The sequence below is a fragment of the Lissotriton helveticus genome, chromosome 7 (assembly GCF_964261635.1).
Source record: "Lissotriton helveticus chromosome 7, aLisHel1.1, whole genome shotgun sequence".
Taxonomy (NCBI): Eukaryota; Metazoa; Chordata; class Amphibia; order Caudata; family Salamandridae; genus Lissotriton; species Lissotriton helveticus.
In genome coordinates this window covers 1,078,868,302-1,078,893,046 of record NC_136068.1, presented here as the reverse complement: position 1 = coordinate 1,078,893,046, position 24,745 = coordinate 1,078,868,302, and the positions used below count along the sequence as shown (strand labels likewise).

Here is a 24,745-nt window from a genome sequence, read left to right as displayed (position 1 = left end):
TGTCTACATGTGTCCAAGGTTTGAGACCCTAAAGCCCTGTGCCTGATGACCGGTGCTTAGATGGTGATTGTGGTTTTTGTACGGCGAATGTAGGGCCTCCTCTTCACCTCTATGAGCTTGGTAGATAGCTTTCCTTTCACTTGCAGCTTCTGGGGTTTCCGTCTTGAATCAGAGGCAATGCTCTTAAGACACTATCCCAGCCGGTTTCTTTAGGTTCGACCTTGATTTCTGTGTCTCGCTTCAGGAGCATTTTTGTCTGCACCCTTTGCACCCTTGAGATTTGTCTGTACTGGGTGCTGTGCTTCAGTTTACGACTGGTAGGCCCCTTCATAGGTCAGGACTGCAATGTCTATAGCTAAGCAGGGGGTCAGTTTGAGAGTACCACCAAACTCGCTCTAGAAGGGCTTCAGTCCATGGTGGGGACCGAGCTCACTGATGTGTCTTTGTGTTGGTTCTTGTCGTCTGAGCTGGGTTTTCTCCAGGGGCCTTCGCGTGTGTCAAGGACCTCCTGGAGATCCCGGTTATAGGCTCTGCTGGGTGTGGTGTTGTGGCGCGGCCCTAGATGTTGATCTATTTTGATAAAAGCAACTAACGCCACTTGCAGGTAAAGAGGCTGTCAAGCCGCATCCAGCCAATCGGGCCGCTTCTGCTACTTTTCCCACCTTGTCTGGCTAACAAAGTCCGATGGAAAATTATGTAGTCCCGAGTAATGTGGGGTGCAGGAACTGCAGGAGCCACCGGCTGAGAGCGCCCAGTGCTCGAGTCCTACGGCCAGCAGCGTGCAGGCACTGCCTCTGGTACTGTGAACTGGAATGAGCGCAATGAAAACACTGCTGAAGAGTGAAGAGGTGAGGGGTGTGGCAGGAGCGGCTGGCAGAGCAGGGGGCCACCTGGAGCTTAATAAGTTGCACCGCCCTAATGCCGGTCGTTCCTGTTTGTGCAGGTTGGTGCCTCAAGAGCCTAGACTGGCTGGCTTACCACTGCTCTCCACCAGTTGGCGTGGGTTTCTGCGAGTGCTGCGTCAACTGTCTGCTCCAATGTCGGAAATTAGGCAGAGATGGAGGGGGCGGCCATTCTGTTTACAGGCGTGTGGTGACCCACCTTGCTGCAGTCGACAGCTACGCTTTCAGCCTCTCCGGCCTTCAGCCTTCAAGGCCGTCTAGCTCCGACCTGCTCAAACCCGCTCAGCTCTGACTGCCGTGCTCCTGCACTAGCAAGCTAGGAAAGCCAGCGAGCCATGCCTCCCCACGTCTCGCGTCTCCTCACGACTGTCAACAGCCCAATCGGTTAAGAGCGATAACCTTAACTAACCTTGCCTCCCCAAGTCAAAGATCTTTAGATTTTTAGAATACTTAGTAAGTAATATGTTTATATTATTGATAAATGTTGACCGTATCTTTTTCCCATGCAAAGAGCTAGCAGCCTTTTTAACACTATTCCAACAACATTTGACTGTCACATTAGAATCAGAAAATAGGACTTAATATATTAGTGGCACAATTGAGTGTCTACCTATGTGAGGTTTTTAACTGCGCCTATGTGAATGACATAAGAAAAGTCAAAGACTAGTCTGGTCTATGCTCTGGAGTAATTGATCATGCAGTCTTTTCTGTTTCTCTTTCCCTATCAAAATCTGTTCTCAGACTAGAAGGGAGGTCTCACTTACAAAGTGTATTTACCTATGCTATCCTGTCTTTATATATACTAATACGATGGCTTTGATTCTATGAATGTGCAGACAAAAAAAGATAATTTATTTTGTGGATGCTCCATGAATCAATGGCTCATTATAGAGATAAACAGATTTCACATGCCTACGTAAGGTATTTCCATTTCTCAGCGGTAAGTCCATTAAATAAAATGAGGGCGAGTGACCACTACCTACCTTGTCTATAATTTCAAATGATTTGCAACATAATAACCCTTAAAATATTGGAATATATACTCGATTCATGTTTGTGGCTCACCTGAACATCCTTATTTTGGACAAAGACTAACAATTCATGGCCAATGCAATAGGATATTGCACCTTTTTCACACATTCATACCTACAATATTTTAGATATTGGATAAATAAACACAATAATCCTGAGCATATTGAGATCTGACCTTATTGAACTGATCCACTGAAATTTGGTCTGGAGCAACTATCAATATCTGTATGTAGAGTCTTTAAATAATTATAACTCTATAGCTTTTAAAGAAGCATTTAGTGTCTAAATATTCCAGAGAAGCACATCTTAATTAGTCTGTGTAGACGTTGTCCACTACCTTGTCTATTTCTGACAGAGTCACAGTGGAGCTCTTAATACCACACTTCTGAACTTCCATAATTCTTTTAAGAATGTCCTCAACCACAGCATTCTGCTGAAGTTTTCTGGCTGGGCACAGCACAGAGTTATGACTTGCTGAGACTCTTTCTATGGAGAAACTGCACACATCACCGGGAAATTGAAACAAAGAATAATATTTAAAAAGTATTTAATTCCAACTGCCTTATTATGACTCTACCGTATTCACAGGCTTTTTGTAGTAGACTATTAAAACTGTTCAGCCAAAAAGAACATGATGACATTAAGGAGGATGTGTCCGGGGCACTCTTACTAGTGCCTGTGATATCAGGAGGAAAGAGCAGATTGTATACACCTTCTCTAGCACTGTACAGAGATGGAAGACTTTTGCCCAGATGTAGTACTCAAACTGGGACACAGCACCGGTTGAGTAATTCATCTGATGATTTGAAAGTGTTTCTTGAGACTGCTGCGTAAAGCCTAAAAGGGGAGAAGGTTTAGGAAACTCTACTTACTGGGAGCAGTGCCCATAAAAAAGATAATAGCCATTCACTGGCATCGTGCTGAACCACCGACGGATGATAGGTAGGTACAAGACAAGCTAAAATGGTCTACAGCATTGAAAATTCTGAAGAGACAGACTCGCCGAGATGAAAAACTGGCAGAAGATCTTATGACCTGGACTGAGATGATTAGACCACTGACTGACCCTCCAAATAATAGACCACCCTGTACTGGGACACAGGGGTAAGATACACACAGCTACAATATGTGCTGTGGGAACTGAGAGAGATGGTAGAGTGTGACACCAATTTTTAGGTCGTACCTCTTGCAATAGAATAGGTGGTTATACTGGCAAGTGGAAGTCATAGTGTATAAGTGGGGGATATGAAGTATAGGATGGTCATTATTTAATATGGGTTAGAAAAGTGAAGAACATCTTTGTTGTCTGGATGTGAAGAGGTTATGAGGCAAATGGCTAAGGTATGCGGGGGGGGGGTCCAGTTGGAATTACTAGGATGCTTGCTATACAATGTTTAAGTCATCATTGACTCTGTTAGGGGAATTGTATGGCATATATGTTTGTGAATAACTAATACAAACAAATACTAAAAACTATTCACTTACAAAGTGGCTCCTTGACTGAAATGACAGGAATATGTATTACAAGCTGGTCGCTAAGCACACACACACATGCACAGTGGCAATCTTGCTTGGTTTTTATAAAGAAAACAAAAAAAGAAATCTATTAGAAGGTCTTTGCTTTGTATGCCTGTGCTTGCACAGCAGCCATCTGAGGAAATCTATGTTGGCAACTCAAATCAGTTAGCCTCCAACCTGCTAGCTTTGCTAGTGCTTGTTTAAAAATACATTCATTCCACAAGCCCAAAAACATTTATCTGCCATTTGCATCACTGTATCTACCATTTGTATTATGGCAACATCTCTCATTTCCCAAGAAGTTACCTTGAAAAAACACAGCTGGCTGCATCTTTGCACTTGCGAAGCACCTCAATGACCGCAGTAAAAGGCCGTTCAGTCTTTATGTCCGATTCTCTTCGAAGACACTGGAAGAGAAGAACATTAAATGTGACACCACATCCTTGAATATAATGTAATAAAAGCCTTCCTATTAGAATGATTTGTTCCTCCCACCCTCTCTGCTACTCTGTGGTCCCACCTCCACCATAAACTTATTTTTTCAGGCATCTGGATCCTCCTATGGCCCCACAGACAAGTTCAAAGGTACCCCATAGAAATTGACTTGTGTGGTCTGGGAGAAAAGGGGAAATCAAACTGCAATAATATATAAAGAACCTCCCACTCGACCAACAAATATTGTCACAGTGGCTATAAACAGCTCAAGCGGGCTGTCCCTTAGTTGTAGATATAACTTCGCCCTATTACCTCATCCATCAATTCCAACAGAGAACCCATATCTAAATATGTGGATTCCTGATTATGCCCCTCACTTTTACATATCCTTCATTCATCAAGGATACAGGAGATTTAATTAATAAGATTGAAAACACACCTTTCAACTCAGAGTGTGAGATTTTGGTAACACTAGACATCGAGGCACTCCACACAAATATACCCCAGAGAAGAGCAGTGGAATCAGTAGCATCACTCCTCAGCAGAACAGTAGGAGACAGACCTGCCACTTTTATTTTGGAGTGCCTCAAGCTAGTGCTGTTCAATAATTACTTTAAGTTAAAGAATGATCAGTTTCAGCAAGTTAAGGGGACCAGAATGGGGGCTTATTGTGCCCCCAGTGTAGCGAATATCTTCATAGATGAGTGGAAATGTAAGCATATTTTTAATGAAGACGCGCCTTTCTTTGAAAATGTGTAGCCGCTTCATAGACAATTTTTTTTTATCTGGCAAGGAGAGGAACAGGCTCTCAAAGAATTTATCTTGTGGCTAAATTTAAGCGTCACGAACTTGTGCTTTACAGCCAATTACAGTCAACAAAGGGTAGAATTCCTAGATGTTGGGTTCCTGGGACTTTCTGGATCACTGGAGGTTAGTTTCTACAGGAAACCCACTGCCAAAAATACCATCTTACAGCATGATCGCTTTCACCCCAGCAGTTAAAAAGACTCGATTCCATTTGGGGAATTCCTCCGAGTTAGGCGTAATTGTTCTAGCCTAGCAGAATATGACAAACATGGAGGTTACTTGAAGCAAAGATTACTTGGCACGGGGTATCCCAAACGCCTAGTCAGGAACTCATACAAGAGAGCGCGATTTTATAACCGTGACGCCCTACTGACTGGCTCAACATGTAAAAAAACGGACAAACTTGTGTGTGTCATTAATCACTCCTGGCAAAATTTAAAGATCAAAAAGATATTAGATGAAAATTGGAACATCCTTAATGCTGGAGATGCTAGAAAGGCAGATCTTAGCATACCAGAGGAATGCAAACTTGAAAGATAAACTGGTTCATTCCAGGGAGGTTACAAATAAAAAGACCACAGACAGGTCTATTACTGCCCTTCCTGTGATACGAGGTAACCACAGATGTGGTACTTGTATAGCATGTGACACAGCTTTAGTTACATACAAAGGCAGGTCAGGCAAACTTCTGGACCATACAAACTACAGGAGCCACAACATTATTTATCTCATCCTGCGTCCCTGCAGGCAGGAATACGTTGGTGAGACAGGAAGGGAGTTCCGGTTACGCCATACAGAGCACAGATCAGCTATTAAAACAAAGAAATTGGCATCCCTCTAGTACAGCACTGCATGGATCATGCACATACAGAAAAAGACCTGCGTTGGGTGATCTTAGAGAAGGTCAAACTGAAACCAGGCAAAAATGAGACAGATGTCCGTAAATACAGAGAGACATATTGGATTTACACTCTAAATACCGTAAAGGATGGCCTCAACGAGGAAATAATTTGGAAAATCAGCTTAACAAATATAGTAGAAATCTATCCACCTATCAAACAGGTTTTCGCTCCCATGTTAGCACCATCGACCACATTTTTAGATTTATGATGATATATTGGAATACTGTGGTCCTAGCTGGGGGCACCCTCTACGAAGCATTTGTAGATCTTAAATCTGCATTTAATCTAGTGCCCCGTAATAAACTTTGGGTCACACTTAAAGAAGCTGGGATGCCCACTGAGATCCTTTCATTTATCATAAAACTACATACTTCCACCTATGCCTAAGTTAGGTGGGGTCAGCAGGGGGAGAAAACAATGTTTTCCGGTGGACAGGGGAGTGCGGCAGGGGTGTGTGTTAGCACCTACTACCCTTTTCTCTTTGTTGATTAATAAAGTTGTCTCATATTACTCTGAATATCCCACGGATGCCCCTACTCTAGCTGGTTCGAGAGTTCCTTTATTAATGTTCACAGACGAAACCTTAATCTTGTCTAAAACACAAGCTGGTCTTGCAAAGAGCCCTTGACAGATTTAGTTTTTTCTGTAAAGATCATGATCTTGTAGTCAATGTTTTGGCTTGGTAGTTTGGTTTGCCCTGTTCCCATCATGCACTGGGACAGGAACAGACTAATTTGCATATAGCCAGGTTCTGAGCTGGGATGGTGCAGTGAGCTAAAAAACGGTGATGGATTAAAACCATGATCTCTTGACTTGGTAAGAGTATTCTGCATCATTCAGAAGCTCTGTCCATCACCACCCCCCTTTTCCAAAATCGGTTTTATCCACACTATGTGTGGGAGGGTATACTCAGACGTGAGTCCCTTGCTCATTGCACCATCAGGATTCAAGCAAGCCGGGCCGAAGAAGGCTGTGATGCCAGAAACCGGTCCCCGGAAGCTTGTTTCCTTCCCAGTATAAGAATTGGCTTGGTAGTTTGGTTTGCCCTGTTCCCATCATGCACTGGGACAGGAACAGACTAATTTGCATATAGCCAGGTTCTGAGCTGGGATGGTGCAGTGAGCTAAAAAACGGTGATGGATTAAAACCATGATCTCTTGACTTGGTAAGAGTATTCTGCATCATTCAGAAGCTCTGTCCATCACCACCCCCCTTTTCCAAAATCAGTTTTATCCACACTATGTGTGGGAGGGTATACTCAGACGTAAGTCCCTTGCTCATTGCACCATCAGGATTCAAGCAAGCCGGGCCGAAGAAGGCTGTGATGCCAGAAACCGGTCCCCGGAAGCTTGTTTCCTTCCCAGTATAAGAATTGGCTTGGTAGTTTGGTTTGCCCTGTTCCCATCATGCACTGGGACAGGAACAGACTAATTTGCATATAGCCAGGTTCTGAGCTGGGATGGTGCAGTGAGCTAAAAAACGGTGATGGATTAAAACCATGATCTCTTGACTTGGTAAGAGTATTCTGCATCATTCAGAAGCTCTGTCCATCACCACCCCCCTTTTCCAAAATCGGTTTTATCCACACTATGTGTGGGAGGGTATACTCAGACGTGAGTCCCTTGCTCATTGCACCATCAGGATTCAAGCAAGCCGGGCCGAAGAAGGCTGTGATGCCAGAAACCGGTCCCCGGAAGCTTGTTTCCTTCCCAGTATAAGAATTGGCTTGGTAGTTTGGTTTGCCCTGTTCCCATCATGCACTGGGACAGGAACAGACTAATTTGCATATAGCCAGGCTCTGAGCTGGGATGGTGCAGTGAGCTAAAAAACGGCGATGGATTAAAACCATGATCTCTTGACTTGGTAAGAGTATTCTGCATCATTCAGAAGCTCTGTCCATCACCACCCCCCTTTTCCAAAATCGGTTTTATCCACACTATGGGGGTCATTAGGATCGCGGACGGACTTGCGTCCGTCCGCGACCCCAGAGCAGGAGGGAACCTCCGCATGGCATGCGGAGTTCCCTCCTGTGCAATTAGGATGTGACCGCAAGGGTTGCGGTCACATCCTCTATTTTTAACATTGCGGCGGGTGGAGCTTCAAGCTGCACCCGCCGCAATGTTAAAAATGCACGCATTGCATTTGCATGCAGTAAGAGGCAGGCACCGCGCGGTGCCTGCCGCTTTCTGCATGCAAATGCAGGGGGGTACCATAGGTACCCCCCATGTGCACCCCCCACCCCCCCTTCACCTAGGGGGCCCGCAACGGGCCCCCGCAGTGAAGTTCCGTATGTTTTTCCACGGCGGAAAACCCGCCGCGGAAAGGCATACTTTACAGGCCATCCTAATATGGTGGACGGTGTCTGACAGACACCATCACCATATTAGAGCTTTTCCGCCGCGGTTGTAAGCCAGCCGCGGCGGAAAAGCTGCGGACGGAAACCAGGACCCACCAGCCATCCTAATGTGGCGGTGGGTCTTTGGTCAGTCCGCTGCGGTTTTCCGCATCCTCTGGGCCGGCGGTGCCTTCCGCCGGCCCCGAGGATGCGGAAAAACCGCGATCCTAATCGACCCCTATGTGTGGGAGGGTATACTCAGACGTGAGTCCCTTGCTCATTGCACCATCAGGATTCAAGCAAGCCGGGCCGAAGAAGGCTGTGATGCCAGAAACCGGTCCCCGGAAGCTTGTTTCCTTCCCAGTATAAGAATTGGCTTGGTAGTTTGGTTTGCCCTGTTCCCATCATGCACTGGGACAGGAACAGACTAATTTGCATATAGCCAGGTTCTGAGCTGGGATGGTGCAGTGAGCTAAAAAACGGTGATGGATTAAAACCATGATCTCTTGACTTGGTAAGAGTATTCTGCATCATTCAGAAGCTCTGTCCATCACCACCCCCCTTTTCCAAAATCGGTTTTATCCACACTATTTGTGGGAGGGTATACTCAGACGTGAGTCCCTTGCTCATTGCACCATCAGGATTCAAGCAAGCCGGGCCGAAGAAGGCTGTGATGCCAGAAACCGGTCCCCGGAAGCTTGTTTCCTTCCCAGTATAAGAATTGGCTTGGTAGTTTGGTTTGCCCTGTTCCCATCATGCACTGGGACAGGAACAGACTAATTTGCATATAGCCAGGTTCTGAGCTGGGATGGTGCAGTGAGCTAAAAAACGGTGATGGATTAAAACCATGATCTCTTGACTTGGTAAGAGTATTCTGCATCATTCAGAAGCTCTGTCCATCACCACCCCCCTTTTCCAAAACTTGTAGTCAATGTTGACAAGACAAAGTTCATGGTCTTGCATAAAAACAAAACAGTGAAAGCCAGAGTGGAAATGAATACTGCATCCCTCGAACAAACTGACTTGTTTACCTACTTGGGTGTTACAATGGGCAAAAGAATGAATTGGAAGCCACAGATGGATTTGCTGGTCCTAAAGCATAATCAACTAGCAGGCGCCCTTCTAAAAGAACACAGTTTATCAAAAACCAAACCAGTAGCTCCGGTTTTGGCAATTTACCAAGGAACGGTTAAAGCCTCAATAATCTATGGAGCTGAACTTCGGGGCTTTGAAAACTTAGTTCCCTAAGTCCAAGCGTAGAACAAGATTTTAAGGGCATTGACCAATCTCCCCCAGTCGACACCACTTAGACCCTTACTTTTAGATCTGGGGTGTACTTCCTTTGAAGAGGCAGCGGGGTATAGACCTCTCGCCTATTGGCGCCGGCTTTGAACCACCCCGGATACTAAGCATACTAGAGAAGCTGATAAATCGAACAAAATCTCATGGCTACAAAGGATTAAGGCTACATTATTGGATATGGGCCTCAACCACCTGTGGCTGGACCCAGAAGGGATTTTTTTCCCTCAAAATCAGAATTTAAAGCCGGAATGCTCAAGACATAAATTGTCACTCTTGTCTATGCGAGGAAGAGACCTTGCCGCATATTCTTTTTGTTTGTCCTGCATATAAGGCCCCTCGCCATAAATGGCTAAAGCCAGTTTGTGTTAAAATAGGAACACGATCTTGCCAATCGGCTTTGCGTATTCTAAAAACTGACACCAGCGAAGTCAGTTATTGCTATGGCTAAATTCTGGAGCTGGACGTGTGCCCTTAGAAGGAATAGAATGCAGGGCATTATGTAATTATGTAACTATGTAAATGATTTCAATGAGCTATGGTCTGTTCTAGTCTTCTCTAATTTAATTTGCTTATAAGATTGTGACCTTTCTAACGTAAATTTGCGTATTTATGGTTATTCCTATTCTTTTAGGAATTATTATCTAGTTTTAAGACAAAAGGTTTTATGACCTGTATTATTAGTCTGATTCATTTTAATGGAATTTTATCTTGTGACACCGTAATTAGTTTTAATAAGTTAAGTCTTGGTTTATTTCCTTGTTGTTTATATGTGTCTTTTATGGTTGTTTATGATTGAATAAAGACTAATTGAATTGAATTAGTAGAAATCTACAGGTAGCACTTTTTTACCTTTGGACAAAATTTCTGTCCTTTTAAGTAATACCATATACCTACAACAGCCGTCATCTTTACCACATATTACCATGGCATAGCTTTACACATATATTGTGCAAGAGTCGAATTAGCCATATAGGAGATTAGACAATGAGACACTGCAATAGGGCATAGTCATCACCCCTATGTCCTGCCTTACACTACAGATGTCATTTATGTGTCTCTTGAGTCCCCCACATTTTTTAACCTTACATAAAAAAAATGTTTCCCCTTTTTAGGTCTCAGCCTGGCGAGAGCAGTGCATGCGCTGCTCTGCTATGATTAGGTCTCGGCCTGGCGAGAGCAGCGCATGCGCTGCTCTGCCATGAGAGGCCTTTTGGAATCGATACGATTCCAAGGTGATCGTGGGGAGACAAACGAGACAAAAGATGTGCATGCGGGGATTGGATGCTTTACTGGCGGCGTGATACATTGGGGGCTTTTTTTGCCGCCAGTAAAGACAGCTCCCGCGTGCACATCTTCGGTCAGTACAAGCACGAGGGTACAATTCACAGCATGTTAAGGGCTGGTGTTAAGGACGCAGATGTTCTCATAGCTTTCATCGACTGAAGAATGGGCTTTCCCAATGCTTGCTCTGAAAAGGTGTCTGGATTAATGCACAGCCATATCATGGCTAATGTCAGGGTCTTCCTATATTTAAACCAAATAAAGTCCATTTCATTAGCTGCACCCCAGCATCGTTCCATCTATCCGGGGCTGATTGGCATAAGTGTCTGTTCAAGGCATTTCTAGGAAATGCTTTTGCTGATCTCTGCTGTTTTGTTGCAGCTCTTGCGATGAAGGCGATACACACAAGCCTCCAGCTTGAGATTTTCCCAGCAACAGTTCACACACAGATACATTGTATTGGCAAAGTGAAGTGTTGAACCTCGACGGTGCTTGCCTGTTTTGCTCCTCCCTCCTCACCTCCCTCAGGTTTCGGTTTTGTTTCTCCATGTGCTGACTGTAGGGAACCGAAGCAGGAGGAGAGAAGGCACGCTAACGGCCCTGCAGAAAGGCGAGGGCCACCGTGGCAGTGAATGGCCCCACACAAAATTGAGGTAAGAGTCGGAAATGCGACACCGGAGAAGAGGTTTATTTCCGAGGTCTTCAGAAGTCAATACACCGTTGGCAGTCTAGACCCAGGGGTAACTGGCATGTGGGGTCTTAATGCGCTTACCAATCCATTACATTTGCTTCATAGTCCATCTGCTGCACAATTTGAAGATTTTAAGAATTGTTTCTAGATCATACACATTGAAAGTTCTCAAAATTAATACACACAGGTTGTAACACTGTGACAGACACCATACAAAACCTAACTGGTCACCTAGGGCAACCATTGCGCTAATCGTCCATTTAAAGAGAGGAAATGTGGCCCAAATAGTATAAACCGGGCTTCTACACCCAGTGGACACAATATAGTTGATTCCGATATTCTGTCAGTGCTCCAACTGTCCAGGGTTCTATGATGTAATGAGCCTTGTGAAACGGCCCATCAACACAGTGCTGAGAGGAGAGGCATGCATAATTTTCATGAGGAATGTTATTTCCCTGCATGTTGTGTCTCATCTATGAAGACAATGTGCGGACAAATAAATGTTTTAGTTTACTACATTTAAACTGACGTAAGCTTGAAGCATCATGTGGAACTTAATTCAGTTAGCTTTACAGTAAAGTTAAAATAAAACCGACAAGGAGCCAAGATGGTGGTGTGAGCGCAACACCCCTAACATGCTCATCACCAACTGCTTTAATTGAACACCATCAGCAGAGACAAACACGGGCTAACTGATTATGAACAATTCAGTCAATGACCAGGGGAGACCTTTCCCTGACTCCTGACACTTAATGAAGCTGTGCAGGCCCAAATGAGCAACAGGCAGGAAGACATAGAGAATGGGCAGCGTTCCCAAGATGGTAGGCAGGCTCGGAGCTCAATAGCTCCTCACTTCGGGAGTGGCCCTTGCAGAGGAAGAGAGAGACATGATGCATGAAGGCCATTGACAAGGCCGCCAGTCATGCTACTTCCAGCAACAAGGTGGCAGGGAACAGCCTTCTCATGCTCAAATCAGGTATGTGCTGAGGGAATTCTGAGTTTCAGAAACACTAAGGTAGAGAAGAAGACTGTGGCAGGGAAAGAGAACAACAGGTCCTAAAAGCACTGCAAGTTAAACCTTGCGCACAGGCAACACAATGCCAGTGTAATACTTATGTAACTTGCTTTATTCTTGGCCGTGCCTTTACCTGCTTTGCATCATTTGGAATTTAGACTGTACAAAGTGTTCTAGAGTCAACTAGCACATAGACAGTTGCTGGTGACACTTGAATTAACCAGTGCCCTCTGTTATCGTGGGTCATTCTACTTTAGAGAATAAATCCACTGTGCAACTTATTCCTGCTCTTTGGTCTTTTGTGCTTCCCACTTCACAGCCCCGCTACACTCTTGTAACAGGAATGGGTAGACCAGAACAGAAGCAATGCAGGAAGATTCTTTGAGGAGAAGCTATGCACGACTCACCAGCCTAAAAGTGGATTTGCATAGTGATTACATGTGTAGGGGTCCAGCCAGTTTGATGCAGCCAGAGGCATTTTTTCAGGGAAAATAGTTTTACTTACTATGTGGTGTTTGGATATTGTTAACGGCTGCTGCTTTAGAAGCCGAGTGAGGATCACCACATAGCAACAGGAGGAAGGGTGAGCCATTGAGCTATGTGTTTCGGCTCTCTGAGGTATCTGGCTGAAAGTTCCCACAGGGCAACTGGGAGTGCAGCATACATCTCATGTTAGATGCTAGCAGACATATAGGATTGGGCCCATCTGTATTCGTGCTGGCTGTAGCTACCTGCTGTGCTTAGGTTTTAAACTCGATGCGCCGCTGACTTCTCTGTGCGTCCTGTTTCTCACGCCTGTGGCCATATTCTTATGGGCTCATTTGTAGTTCCGTTCAGGATATTGTGGAACGGTTATACTCGAGAAATGTGTGTGGCATAGTAGGAAAAAGAAACTTCTGGCACAACTACTAATCAATTTTCCACACTGTGGATCACGAGATACATAAGGTTGGATTTGTCAATGCTTTATTTCTCGGAAATGTCTAACAAATATTTATTGTGGCCTCCAATCAGAATGTAATGAGCCACCACAAATTCTTCATAGACCTGACAAACCAGAAATCAACAGAAAAAATGGTTGGGCATCTTTGAAAACTATTTAACAGATACTGACACATCCAGAAATTATCCTTTAAAGAAACTGGCATTGTTATTTAACTGTTTAGGTAATTCTGCCCAAAGGGTTTTTGACAATTTATCTGTGGTACCAGCTTCTAATGGAGAAAATGTTGATTGGGATGCGTATCCGGAAGCTAAGAAAATATTATACAGAAAGTATTAGCAAGGAATAGTGTGTTACTGGAAAGACAATTTCTTCAAGCGAAAACAAGCAATTTGTATTGTGAAAAGCATAGAAAGATCTATTATTTCTTCTCAGGTAGTATCTTCTGATGAGTGGTTATCGTCTGTTGCTGTCTGTCTGATGAAACTTCAGTTTGTGCTGCCAGTTCGAAATTCAAAAGATCTAAAAGGGCTGAGTGTGTGGCTACAGAAACTATGTGGGCAATAACTCTTTTTGGCCAGCTTTAGCACACAAAATGCAAGAACTGTAAAATAATTTGTCATTTCCATGCTGTGTATAGAGCAACAGGTAATACCATGAAGATCAGTAATGTAGATGTTAATGGTTGTGCAATCACATTTAGCAATGTGCTGTTAGCTGTCAAAATTAAAAGTGAAGATTCTTCAGATCTCAAAATCAAGGGGCCATTATGCAAGGCTTGATTAGTGATGGCAGACTCTAGTGCGCCACTAATATTTCAGCAGATAGCACCTTCTACACATATTGTGTGTTAAAGAAAGCAGATATCAAACTCAAACCTTTTAGCAAGCATTACATTGATTTGCTTAGTTATTTTGATGCACAGTTAAAATGTTTGGGTAGAGAGATTTGGACTAAAGTATAAGTCACCATAAAGGGTCAAGACATAGTTGGGTGGAATGTTTCAGCCAGATTGGGCATTTTGTTGAATCCTGGTCATGAAATCCCTACATTGATGGGTAAAATGGCAATTCTAGCTTTAGATGCAGGTGAGGATATTCTACAACTAATGGTTAAAATATTGCCCATTAAAAAAAAAAAACAAAGGCTTTGAACATTCTAGTAAACTGAAAAAACAGGTCAAAAATATTATTCTTAATGTCATGACAATTCCCTTAACTGTTTGTGAAGATCTAAAGATTCTTATTGGTAATCTGCACAAAGAAGGGGTCATACAAATTACCAATTCTTCAGAATGGGTTTCAATTGTTATTTTAATGAGAAAACAATCGGGCGATTTGAGTCTTTGAGTGGACTTGCATTCTTTGAATTAAAACATTTTGGTAGATTGTCACCCCCTGGTTCTCATTCAAGAAAGTGTTCCTAATATTGGTCAAGCTTAATATTTTTTGACTACTGACCTACATTCAACTCATCACCAAACAAGTTTGAGCAAAAAATCTGATGGGGCTTGCAAATACCTAGATTGCCATTCCGCCTGGCATCAGCTTTCAGTCTTTTTCCAGCTTTCTAAGGCAATATTTTTATCTTCACTGAGGAAAAAGATGAACACATCTTGGTTCTCGAAAGAGTTTTTTTTAATTTTAATTTACAGAGATATGACTGTAAGACAAGAAAAGTGTAAGTTGCTGTCTCAGCCGTTGTATTATCCTGGACACATTCTCTCTCCTGAATGGATCAACCCAACGTTTGGTAATCTGGAAACAAATTACAAAGCATCACCACCTTCAGACAAAGATTCCCTTTGTTAGATTCTTGAGCTGTGTGAATATTAAGCTTATTTTGTGCTTGGTTTTGCACTAACTGTGCAACCTTTGAGATCTTTATTTAGCAAAAGAGTAAGATCTGAATGAACAACAGAGTTAAGTAATGACTTTAAAGAGCTTATAGGTTTTGTAGTGAATGCTATAGCTCTTAGATCATAAGTTTTGGATGGTAAATGCTGTATTACCGTAGATGCCGGTCTCAGAAGTATTGGTACAGTTTTGGGGCAATTTGTAGGTGGTAAGATTACAGTAGAATTTGCTTCAAGAACATTTAAGGATGCTGAAACCAAATACAGTACCACTGAATGCAAAAAGGCATGGGTAGCGTATGGGCAGTGCAATAGTTTAAGACATATATTTGGGGAAATACTTTTGATGTGCCTATGGATCATAAACCACTTGTGTATTTGTTAAGTGGTAACTGGCCTGGAAAAGCTTCAGCTAAACTATTCAGACTTCTTTAAAAATTGCAGGAATACAATATGCACATCAAAAATATTCAAGAGGGAAAACGTTTTGAGCTGTTGCTTATCTCTTCTTCCCTTATCCCTTGCAGAAGAAAGTGCCAATGTAAAGGATGAGTTTGAGGGTGTGGTAGCAGCAATGGATGCTTTGAGTAGTACGAAAGATTATTTTCTGAGTGGGAGACAGCTACTGCTCAAGATTCTGTTTTGCAAACAATTTTTACATATATTTGAGAAGGTTGACGGTAACCTAAATAACTTGCTGGCTATCTTGGAAGTTTAGGACAAGTTTCCTCTGAACTTACTGAAAATATGTTTATGTGATGGATGCTTTGTTCCAATATTATTAAATTAAAATAGCTCACGATGGGCACTTGGGTATTTCAGTTACTTGCAAAAAAGTATGCCAATTTCATTTGTGGTCCATGATGGATAATCAAGTCAGAAAAATCACTGAAGTATGTCCCCAACATCTTGTCTCTGACAAACATTGGAAAATGGTTGAAAACCCTCTGTGTGCAGTTTCATTGCCTGAGGGGCTTTGGGATAAAGTGGCACAAGATTGTTCTGGTCTTTTTCAGTTACTGCCCTATGAGTTTTGTTTTTTGAAAAGTCTTGTTGATTTCCCCCAACACTAAGAATGTCATAAAATGTTTAGAAAATGTATTTTTACCTGAGGGCTCTCCAAATGAAATTGTGACATATAATGGGAGTAATTTAGCCTCTAACAATATTTTTAAATTGCAGAACACCTAACATTTGAAGGTTGCTCTTTATAGTCCCTCAACCAATGGACTTGTCGAAAGGGCTAATTGTTTGTTAAATAAGAGGTTCAACTGCCATCACTGCTGTTCTTGATGTTCATACATTTCTCAAAGAAAAAGTACGGGTTTATCTAAACTTTCTCCAGTCTAGCACTGCTGTTTGTCCCTTCAAATTATTAGGTCGGAGGGAACCAAATATGAATATTGATGCCTAATTGGCTAAATAAGTAGAGTGATGTTCATGTTGGAGCATGAGCTTGCAAAAATGTATTTCGATTCCAGAAAACAAGTTAAGGATGTGGAATTCTCAAGTGGTAGCTAGATTTTGATTAAAAACAGAGAGAGTAGGCAAACGGTCTGTGCTGTTGCATGGAAGAGGTTGGTGGAATAAAAACTATTTTGTTTCTCTTACTGATTCACAAGTAGAAATTTCAGGAATCCTGCTTTTGTGTGAATTAAACTTTGCGGGACACCACAGATTCCATGTTGAAAACTTATCTAGGGAATTTAGCTGCTTGTGTTGGTTCTACTAATGCTATAATTGACTTGGAGTATTGTGAGTCCTCTATGTAGTGCGACAGACATGAAAATGTTTAAACTTCTGCTGATGGGTCTAATGCAACTACTCTTCCGAAGAATGAAAGTTGTCCAGTTCTTCAATGAAGCTTCACCCCAGCACACAAGAAGTAAATTTGACTGTAAGATTAAAGGATTTTGAATTATCTTCTGGCCTTGTTTATTTTTGTTTTTAAAGACAGAGATGCACAAGTTACTACTTGTGTAACAATATATCTGTAAGAGACATTAGTTAGTGATAGATTCCTTACTGTAGAATATCCCCAGGCATCAGACTGGATCCGGAAATCTTTTGCGTAGCAGTACCCATGCGCGTCGGTAGGCGTCTTCCGCGGCTCCGCGTCTGTCGTCGGCGCTGTGATAACGTCGTCTGAGTACTTAGACGTCGCCTCAGCGCGCTGACATCAGTTCTTATACACAGCTTTTCCGCGCCAGAAACGCAGAGCCATGTCAAAAACCAACACTGGTGCCATGAAACTTGGGCCCTGAAAGGGGATGACCTTAACCCTAGATATCGGTTCGCAGAACGGGGAGGATGGGTGTGTCGGTAAGGCATCTATAACTAAATAATGGTTCTTACAGATATATCGTTTCACAAGTAGTGACTTGTGCATCTGAAAGAGACACATTAGTGATAGATTCCTTACCGTAGAATAGATACCCCAGCAATACCAACCCCGGTGGTGGGTCTGCAAACCAATAATCACACCAGAAAGTCCTGGAGGACGGAACGGGCAAAGAAGCCATCCCTCCGGACTTGGCTGTCCAGGCAGTAGTGTCTTGCAAACGTGTGCAGCGAGGCCCACGTAGCTGCCTGACATATGTCCTGTAAGGGGACTCCCTGGCCCAGGGCAGTAGTAGTCGCCGTGGCCTGAGTGGAATGGGCCCTCAGCCCAACAGGAGGTTCCTTTTTAGCCAAAGAGTAGCACGCCTGGATGCACAACACGATCCACCGAGAGATGGTCCGTTTGTGCACCGCCCATCCCTTCTTAGCACCCACGTAACCAACAAAGAGTTGGTCATCCACCCGGAACTGGCGTGTGCGATCCAGATAGTAAGCACGTTTTGGGTCAAGGCGGTGGAGCCTCTCTTTCGAGGGATGCGGAAAGAAGGTGGGCAAGTTGATGGACTGCCCGATGTGGAAGGCTGTGATTATCTTGGGCAGGAAAGAGGGTCTTGTCCACAACACAACCTTGTCCGGATGGACAGAAAGGAAAGGAGGTTTGGAGGAAAGAGCCTGGAACTCACTCACTCTCCTGGCAGAGGTGATGGCAACCAGGAAAGCAGTCTTAAGTGTAAGAAGACGGAGAGGACAGTTATGAAGCGGCTCAAAAGGAGCGCACATCAAGTAAGTTAGAACCAGGTGCAAGTCCCACTGGGGCATCACAAAAGGAACAGGGGGGACCATATGAGTGATGCCCTTCACAAATCTGTTAACAATCGGGGACTTGAACAAAGAAGGCTGATCAGGAAGCCTCAAGAAGGCGGAAAGGGCAGAAAGGTAGCCCTTGATAGTGCCCAGAGCAGAGCCCTGCTGAGCAAGAGAAAGACGGAAGAGGAGAACCTCATAAAGGGGGGCAGAGAGTGGATCCACAGCCTTTGCTGTGCACCATGCCACAAATCTGTTCCACCTGCAGGCGTATACCGACTTTGTGGAGGGACGCCTGGCTGCCAGAATCACATTACAAACTTCAGGAGGCAAGTCAAAAGGCCTCAACTGTCGCCGCTCAATCTCGGGGGATCGACAGACATGCTGAGTAGCTCGGGATACCAATATCTTCGTGACCAGCCTGGAGCCACAAGGATAACCTGGGCCCGGTTGCGCCTGATCTTCTTCAGCACTCTGGGCATAAGTGGTATAGGCGTACAATAGACCGTAACTCCTCTCGCGAAGAAAAGCGTCTCCGAGCAAGTGCCGCCATGGAAATTCCAACGCGCAGAACTGATGATATTGCGCGTTCTCTTCTGTGGCGAATAGATCTAACCAAGGCTCTCCCCACTGCTGAAAGAGGCCTTGCGCCACTTCCGAGTTCAGACGCCATTCGTGATCCATCATGCACCGATGGCTGAGTTCGTCCGTCCTGGCGTTCAGGGAACCTGCCAGGTGTTGAACCACCAGGGTCACACCATGATGTTCCAGCCACTGCCAGAGGCGCAGAGCCTCCCGGCATAGGGTTCACGACCCCACCCCGCCCTGTTTGTTGTAGTACCACATGGCGGTGGTGTTGTCCGTGAACACCTGCACTACACTTCCTCGGACAGAAGAGAGGAATGCCTTCAGTGCAAGCCGGATCGCCCGCAGCTCCAGAAGGTTGATGTGGAGCCGGGACTCCGCCGGAGACCAGAGGCCTCTGATCTCCGCCTCTCCCACGTGGCCCCCCCAGCCCTGGAGGGACGTGTCCGTCACAACTACGTGCTCCGGTTGGGGTAGGGAGAGGGATCTGCCGCTGACCTAATAGCGGTCCATGAGCCACCACTGCAACTGTCTTGCAGTGCCCTCCGAGATCAAGACATGGTCGGACAAGTTGCCCTGATGCTGAGCCCACTGAAACTTCAGGTCCCACTGCAGAGCCCGCATCCGCCACCGGGCGTGATGCACCAGAAGGATGCAGGAGGCCATCAGCCCCAGAAGCCGCAGCGTCAACCTGACTGAGACTCGGTATAAAGGCTAAAAGATTGGAATCAGAGCCTGAATATCCCGAACCCACTGTTCTGGAGGATAAACCCGAAACTGCGCCGAGTCTAGAACCGCTCCGATGAAGCGGAGCTTCTGAGAGGGACACAGGTGTGACTTCGTCACATTGATGGAGAACCCCAGCAGGTGTAGGAGGTCGGCCGTAGTCTGGAGGTGGCTGACGACCGTCTGGGGCGAGCCCGCCTTCAACAACCAGTCGTCGAGGTAGGGGAAGACTGAAACCCCCAACCTGCGCAGATGAGCTGCGACCACCGCCATCAATTACGTGAACACCCGTGGGGCGCTGGTAAGGTCGAAGGGGAGCACGGTAAACTGAAAGTGCTCATGGCCTACCGTGAACCGCAGGTAATGCCGGTGGGCTGGCAGGACGGGGATGTGGAAATAGGCGTCCTGCAAGTCCAACGCTACCATCCAGTCTCCTGGGTCTAGGGCAGCTAAGACCTGAGCCAAAGTCAGCATCTTGAACTTCTCCTTCCGAAGGAAGCCGTTGACGTTCCGTAGGTCGAAGATAGGGCGTAGGCTCCCTTTGCCCTTCTTGGGTACCAGAAAGTAGTGGGAGTAACAACCACACCCTACTTCTGGCCCAGGAACGTGCTCGATGGCCCCTTTGGCCAAGAGGGCCGTAACTTCCTGTTGCAGAAGTTTCAAGTGATCCCCCGACACGCGGTGGTACTGAGGTGGCATGGCTGGAGGGGACGCCTCGAAGGGGAGGGAGTAGCCCCTTCGGACGATTTGCAGCACCCACCTGTCCGATGTGACAGTGCGCCAGTGGTGGTGGTGATGGCAGACCCTGCTTCCACTGGCGTCACATGGGCCTGAAACTCGGACTAGGAAGGTTTTGAGGCGGATGCTGGAGGGTCTGGCGTGGACTGGCCTCGCCGTTGTCCCCGACCGCTACCACGGCGGTTTCCACATCCGCCACCACGCTGAATGGTAGTTTGCAGTCCGTGGCTGGCAGAACGTGTGGGGGCTCCCCTTCCTTGGCCACGAAAGGGGCGAAAAGCAGCCGTTTGCTGGCGCAGCGCCGAGAGGCCCAAGGACTTGGCCGTAGCCCTGGAGTCCTTAAAGCGCTCGAGCGCATGGTCTGCTTTGTCGCCGAAGAGGCGACGGCCATCGGACGGCATGTCCATAAGTGTGTTTTGGACATCAGCCGAGAAGTTGGCAGATCTCGACCAGGCGTGGCGACGAATCGCCACCATTGTTGCCATCGCTCTGCTTAGTCAGTAGTGTCCAGCCCACACCGGATGGATTAACGCGCCACATCTCGACCCTCCACAAGGGCTTGGCCGAGTTAGCCCGGACCTCCACCGGGCATTCTGGCAGCACCCGACGGAGGAGTGAGCGACCTCATGGCCATGAGGAAGTCATCAATCTCCCCCGGTGTTGTGTTCTTCCCAGGGACCGGCGGGTATGGAGCAGGCCGCGACACCTGCGGCTCCGGCAGAGCCGCGTGGGCGGCGTCGCCCGAACCCCTGGCCGCGTCGCGCGAGCATCGGGGGGAGTCAGAAGAGCGATGGTGCCTCTTCGACTTCTTGTGCCTCTTACCTGAGGACTTCGAGCCAGAAGACCGATGACGACTCCCGGAACTGTGGTGACTCCGGCCCCGCGACCGGTCCCTCGACCTCCTTTCGGACCGGGACCGCTCCGGTCTAGCTTTAGTCGCCAGGGCCCGGCAGTCGGAGCAGGACTTGTCGTCGTGGTCCGGGCCTAGACAGTGCAGGCACCGGCGATGGGGGTCGGTAACCGACATCAGTCGGGTGCAGTCGGCTCCGTCGGAGTCGAGAGACTTTGAAAGTAGATCAAAAAGGATCGTAAAAAGTTTAGTCAAAAAGTGACTAGGGTACAACTTTTTCCGTATCTGCGCTTGCTGGCGCGGAAAAAAGAAGAAATGACGTCAGCGCGCGGAGGCGGTGTCGTCTAAGTACTCAGACGACGTCATCACGGCGCCCACGACACCGACGACGGACGCGGAGCCACGGACGACACCTACCGACGCGCATGGGTACTGCTACGCAAAAAATTTCCGGATCCAGTCTGACGCCTGGGGATATTCTACGGTAAGGAATCTATCACTAACGTGTCTCTTTCAGATACTTTATTATGTATGTCTTTGATATTGTATCATGCATGCTTGTATTTATTTTGTATTCCAACTTTGTTTCGTTGTTTGTGAAGAAAGGTGGGTAATATCAAATCAAATCAAATCAAAAAAGTTTTTATTTAGATATAAAACAAATATCTTTAAAAGAGAATTTACGGTTCATGTTATTTACAAATACTAAAAACAGTACAAACAGTCAAATGCACAGCGAGAATATAAATGATCATCTCCTCGGTCTCCTAGTTACAAGAATTACTAAAACTGCTCCCCAAGCTGTAATTACATGCATAAAACAAACCATGATCACAAGGTACTATTTAAACTATTCTTATCGCTAATTACCTAATGGTTTGAGATTTTTAAAATGCGTTGATTAATTTAAAAAAGGTAGGGGAAAAGCTGTGGCAGGCCGCTTTTGTTTAAAATTGCGATATGCATGCTGGATCAAGTTTGTCAGTCTTATGTTTAGATCTGTGTTATCTGGGCTCAATGCCGCAATAATGGCTTGCCTACAGGTCCGAACACCCAGCCGATTCCATTCCCCCCTCAGCTTAAGCCTACGTTGGAGGTCGAAGGCGGGGCAAATGCAAACCACATGCAGTAGCGTTTCTGCTACTTCGCCGCACCCTCTGCATGTTGTGTCCTCCTCCGTACGACGCCAGGGAGGTAAATTTTGCAAAAATCGCCAGTCACCCATTCTAATAGTTATGAAACTGCGTCTTAAATACAGTGAATAAGGGCTGGAGAGGTAAGTGGCAGGCATTAGCCGATTATAGGAATTAATAACTGCCCACGAATGACTTAGTTTTGAAAACAGTGCTTTGTCACTAATGAGTGATCGCGTTCTTACACATTTTTTGATTGTGAGCTTAAATGCAGGCTGACTAGGGTTAAGGGCCCAGAGGCCGTCTGCTGACATTTGTTGGATATAATCCTTAAAAAGACGGCCAAATGTTCCTCCTGGGTTTTTCTCAGTTATTTCTTGCCAGACTAGGGACTCTAGTGTGCCTAGGTTGGATTGTGTTAATTTGTGGCAAAGATTGAGAAATACCCCAATACTGGAAACATCATAATTCAGTAACCCCATCTAATCCGTGGAGGGGATGCAGAATATGGCAACTGAAGAACCTTTTTTATAAATTTTAATCATATGCTGATTTAAAACAGTGTTCAGTTTGCCCTTGAATATCCCTATACCATACGACAGGGTAGGGCCAATTTTCGCTTTCAGGACTTCCAGAAGGGGTGACAAAGTGGGACCTGATAGGTTTTTCGAAAGCTTAGTCAATGACACCGCAAGCGTCGTTGCTTTGACCGCAATCTCATCACGCTGCTTTGTGAGGTTACCCCTGGAGTCTAGGTGGACCCCCAGATATTTATAGGACTTGCCTGTGGCGAGGCTATTGTTATTAAATGACCATCCGCCACCGGCATATCGCTTCTTCCCAAACGGAACAACCTGGGTTTTCTTCATATTGACTTCCAATTGGTTCTTCATCGTATATTGCAGCAGTGTGTCAAGAAGCATTTGCAACCCCAACCTTGTGAGGCTAAACAGAACCAGATCGTCGGCATATAGGAGATTACTTAATGCCGTACCTCCTACCTTTGGCGGGTGGCTATTTACATCACCCAGGGTACTAGATAAGTCAGCTATGAACAGGTTGAAAAGGAGAGGGGCCAGCACGCATCCCTGCTTAACGCCTCTCGTTGTTGAAATTTTTCGCGAGAGATGCGTGCCGGACCCTAACTTCACTCGAACCCAGGTACATGAGTGCAGTTGAATAATTGCATTCAATAATTTGTCTGGGATTCCCCACTTCCTCAGCTTTTCCCATAGGGCCTCCCTAGGGACCCTATCGAAGGTGGCTTTGAAGTCGACAAAGCAACAAAACACAAACCTAGATGTAAAAAGGGCTTTGTCGACAATGGATGACACCACTAATAAGTTGGTCATGGTCCCCGAGTTGGCAGTGAACCCGGTTTGGTTCATTGGCACCCGATTGTGATCATTTGCCCAATGCCTCAGGTCCTCCAAAAGGAGCCCTGCGTAGTGTTTTGCCTCAATATCCAAAAGGGCTATGAGTCTGTAGTTATTGGGGACAGCACACAAACCTGATTTATAAATAGGGTGAATTATTGCACCCCGCCACGAGTCTGGGATTGTTGCAGTTCTCAATGCATAGTTAAAAAGATTTGTTAACAATCCAGACCAAAAGATTATGTCCGATTTAAACAGGTTTTGTGGGAGGCCGTTGGGCCCGGGAGCTCCGTCTTGTCTAGCCTTTGTCACAGCGATGATGACCCTGTCTTCTGGCACCTGGTAAGCCTCGTCAGACAGGTGTGTTGGCTCAATGGGGGGACATCCTTTAATTCCGAGACCGGTGCCCGTTTCTCCTTGCGATCCGTGTCCTGCATTATCTGGGTGGGGTTGTGACTTAAAGTGGTCCGTAGGGTAATTAACCCATTCTGCTTCTTGTATATTTGCAGTTCCAAAGCTTGAAAAACTCTAGTTTGAATGATTGATTAGGGCCCAGAATTTCCTTGAGTTTTTGCTCTTACTCTCCCACATCAGTTTGCACCAGAATTGGTTTTCATGTGTCCGCTTGTCCTTGGTGATCGCCAGCCTGAAAGCCTTTTGGGTTCTATGATATGTATTTAAGATTTCACTGTTCCCAGGGAATTTAACGAGTAGCCGTAGCGTGTTGTTTCTTGCCTTTTTAAGCGTTTTTGTTTTTAAGGATGCTACAAACTTGCGAGACTGGGTTCGGCTATGAACCTGCGTTTTAGCTGGAAAACTGCTGGTCAGGTGGGAGCAGAGCATCGTCCATGTAGCAATCGGTGAGGCATCTAGATTGTTACCGCCTTTTATGAAATCCATGAACACTTGTAGAATTTTAGGGCCTGGTATCGTCGCTCCACTTCAGGCGCTTTAGATTTTCGGTGTATATTCCCTGACAGGTTGGGGGTGCTGGTTTATGAGTCCCTGGCCTTGTGTTGAAAGAGATAACCTGGGGCCTGTGGTTACTTTCAGTACGTGGGAGGATACTAAAGGTGTCTAGATAGTAAAGCAGGTCAGCGTTGCAGATGGTGTAGTCTAGATGGGAATATTTGCTGCCATTTGACCAGGACCAGTTTGGCGGGGTGTCACCTGCA

The 24,745-nt window shown here is 45.6% G+C and overlaps 1 protein-coding gene across 2 annotated transcripts in view; it reads right to left on the bottom strand.

Moving 5' to 3' along the window:
* RNF213 (ring finger protein 213) overlaps positions 1 to 24,745 on the bottom strand; it is a 2,973,532-nt gene that overhangs the window by 783,768 nt on the left and 2,165,019 nt on the right. For both annotated transcript variants that reach the window (XM_078654076.1, XM_078654077.1), the window contains exon 41: positions 3,759 to 3,859. In XM_078654076.1, the coding sequence (XP_078510202.1) occupies positions 3,759 to 3,859 (101 nt within the window). The remainder of the gene's footprint in view (positions 1 to 3,758; positions 3,860 to 24,745) is intronic.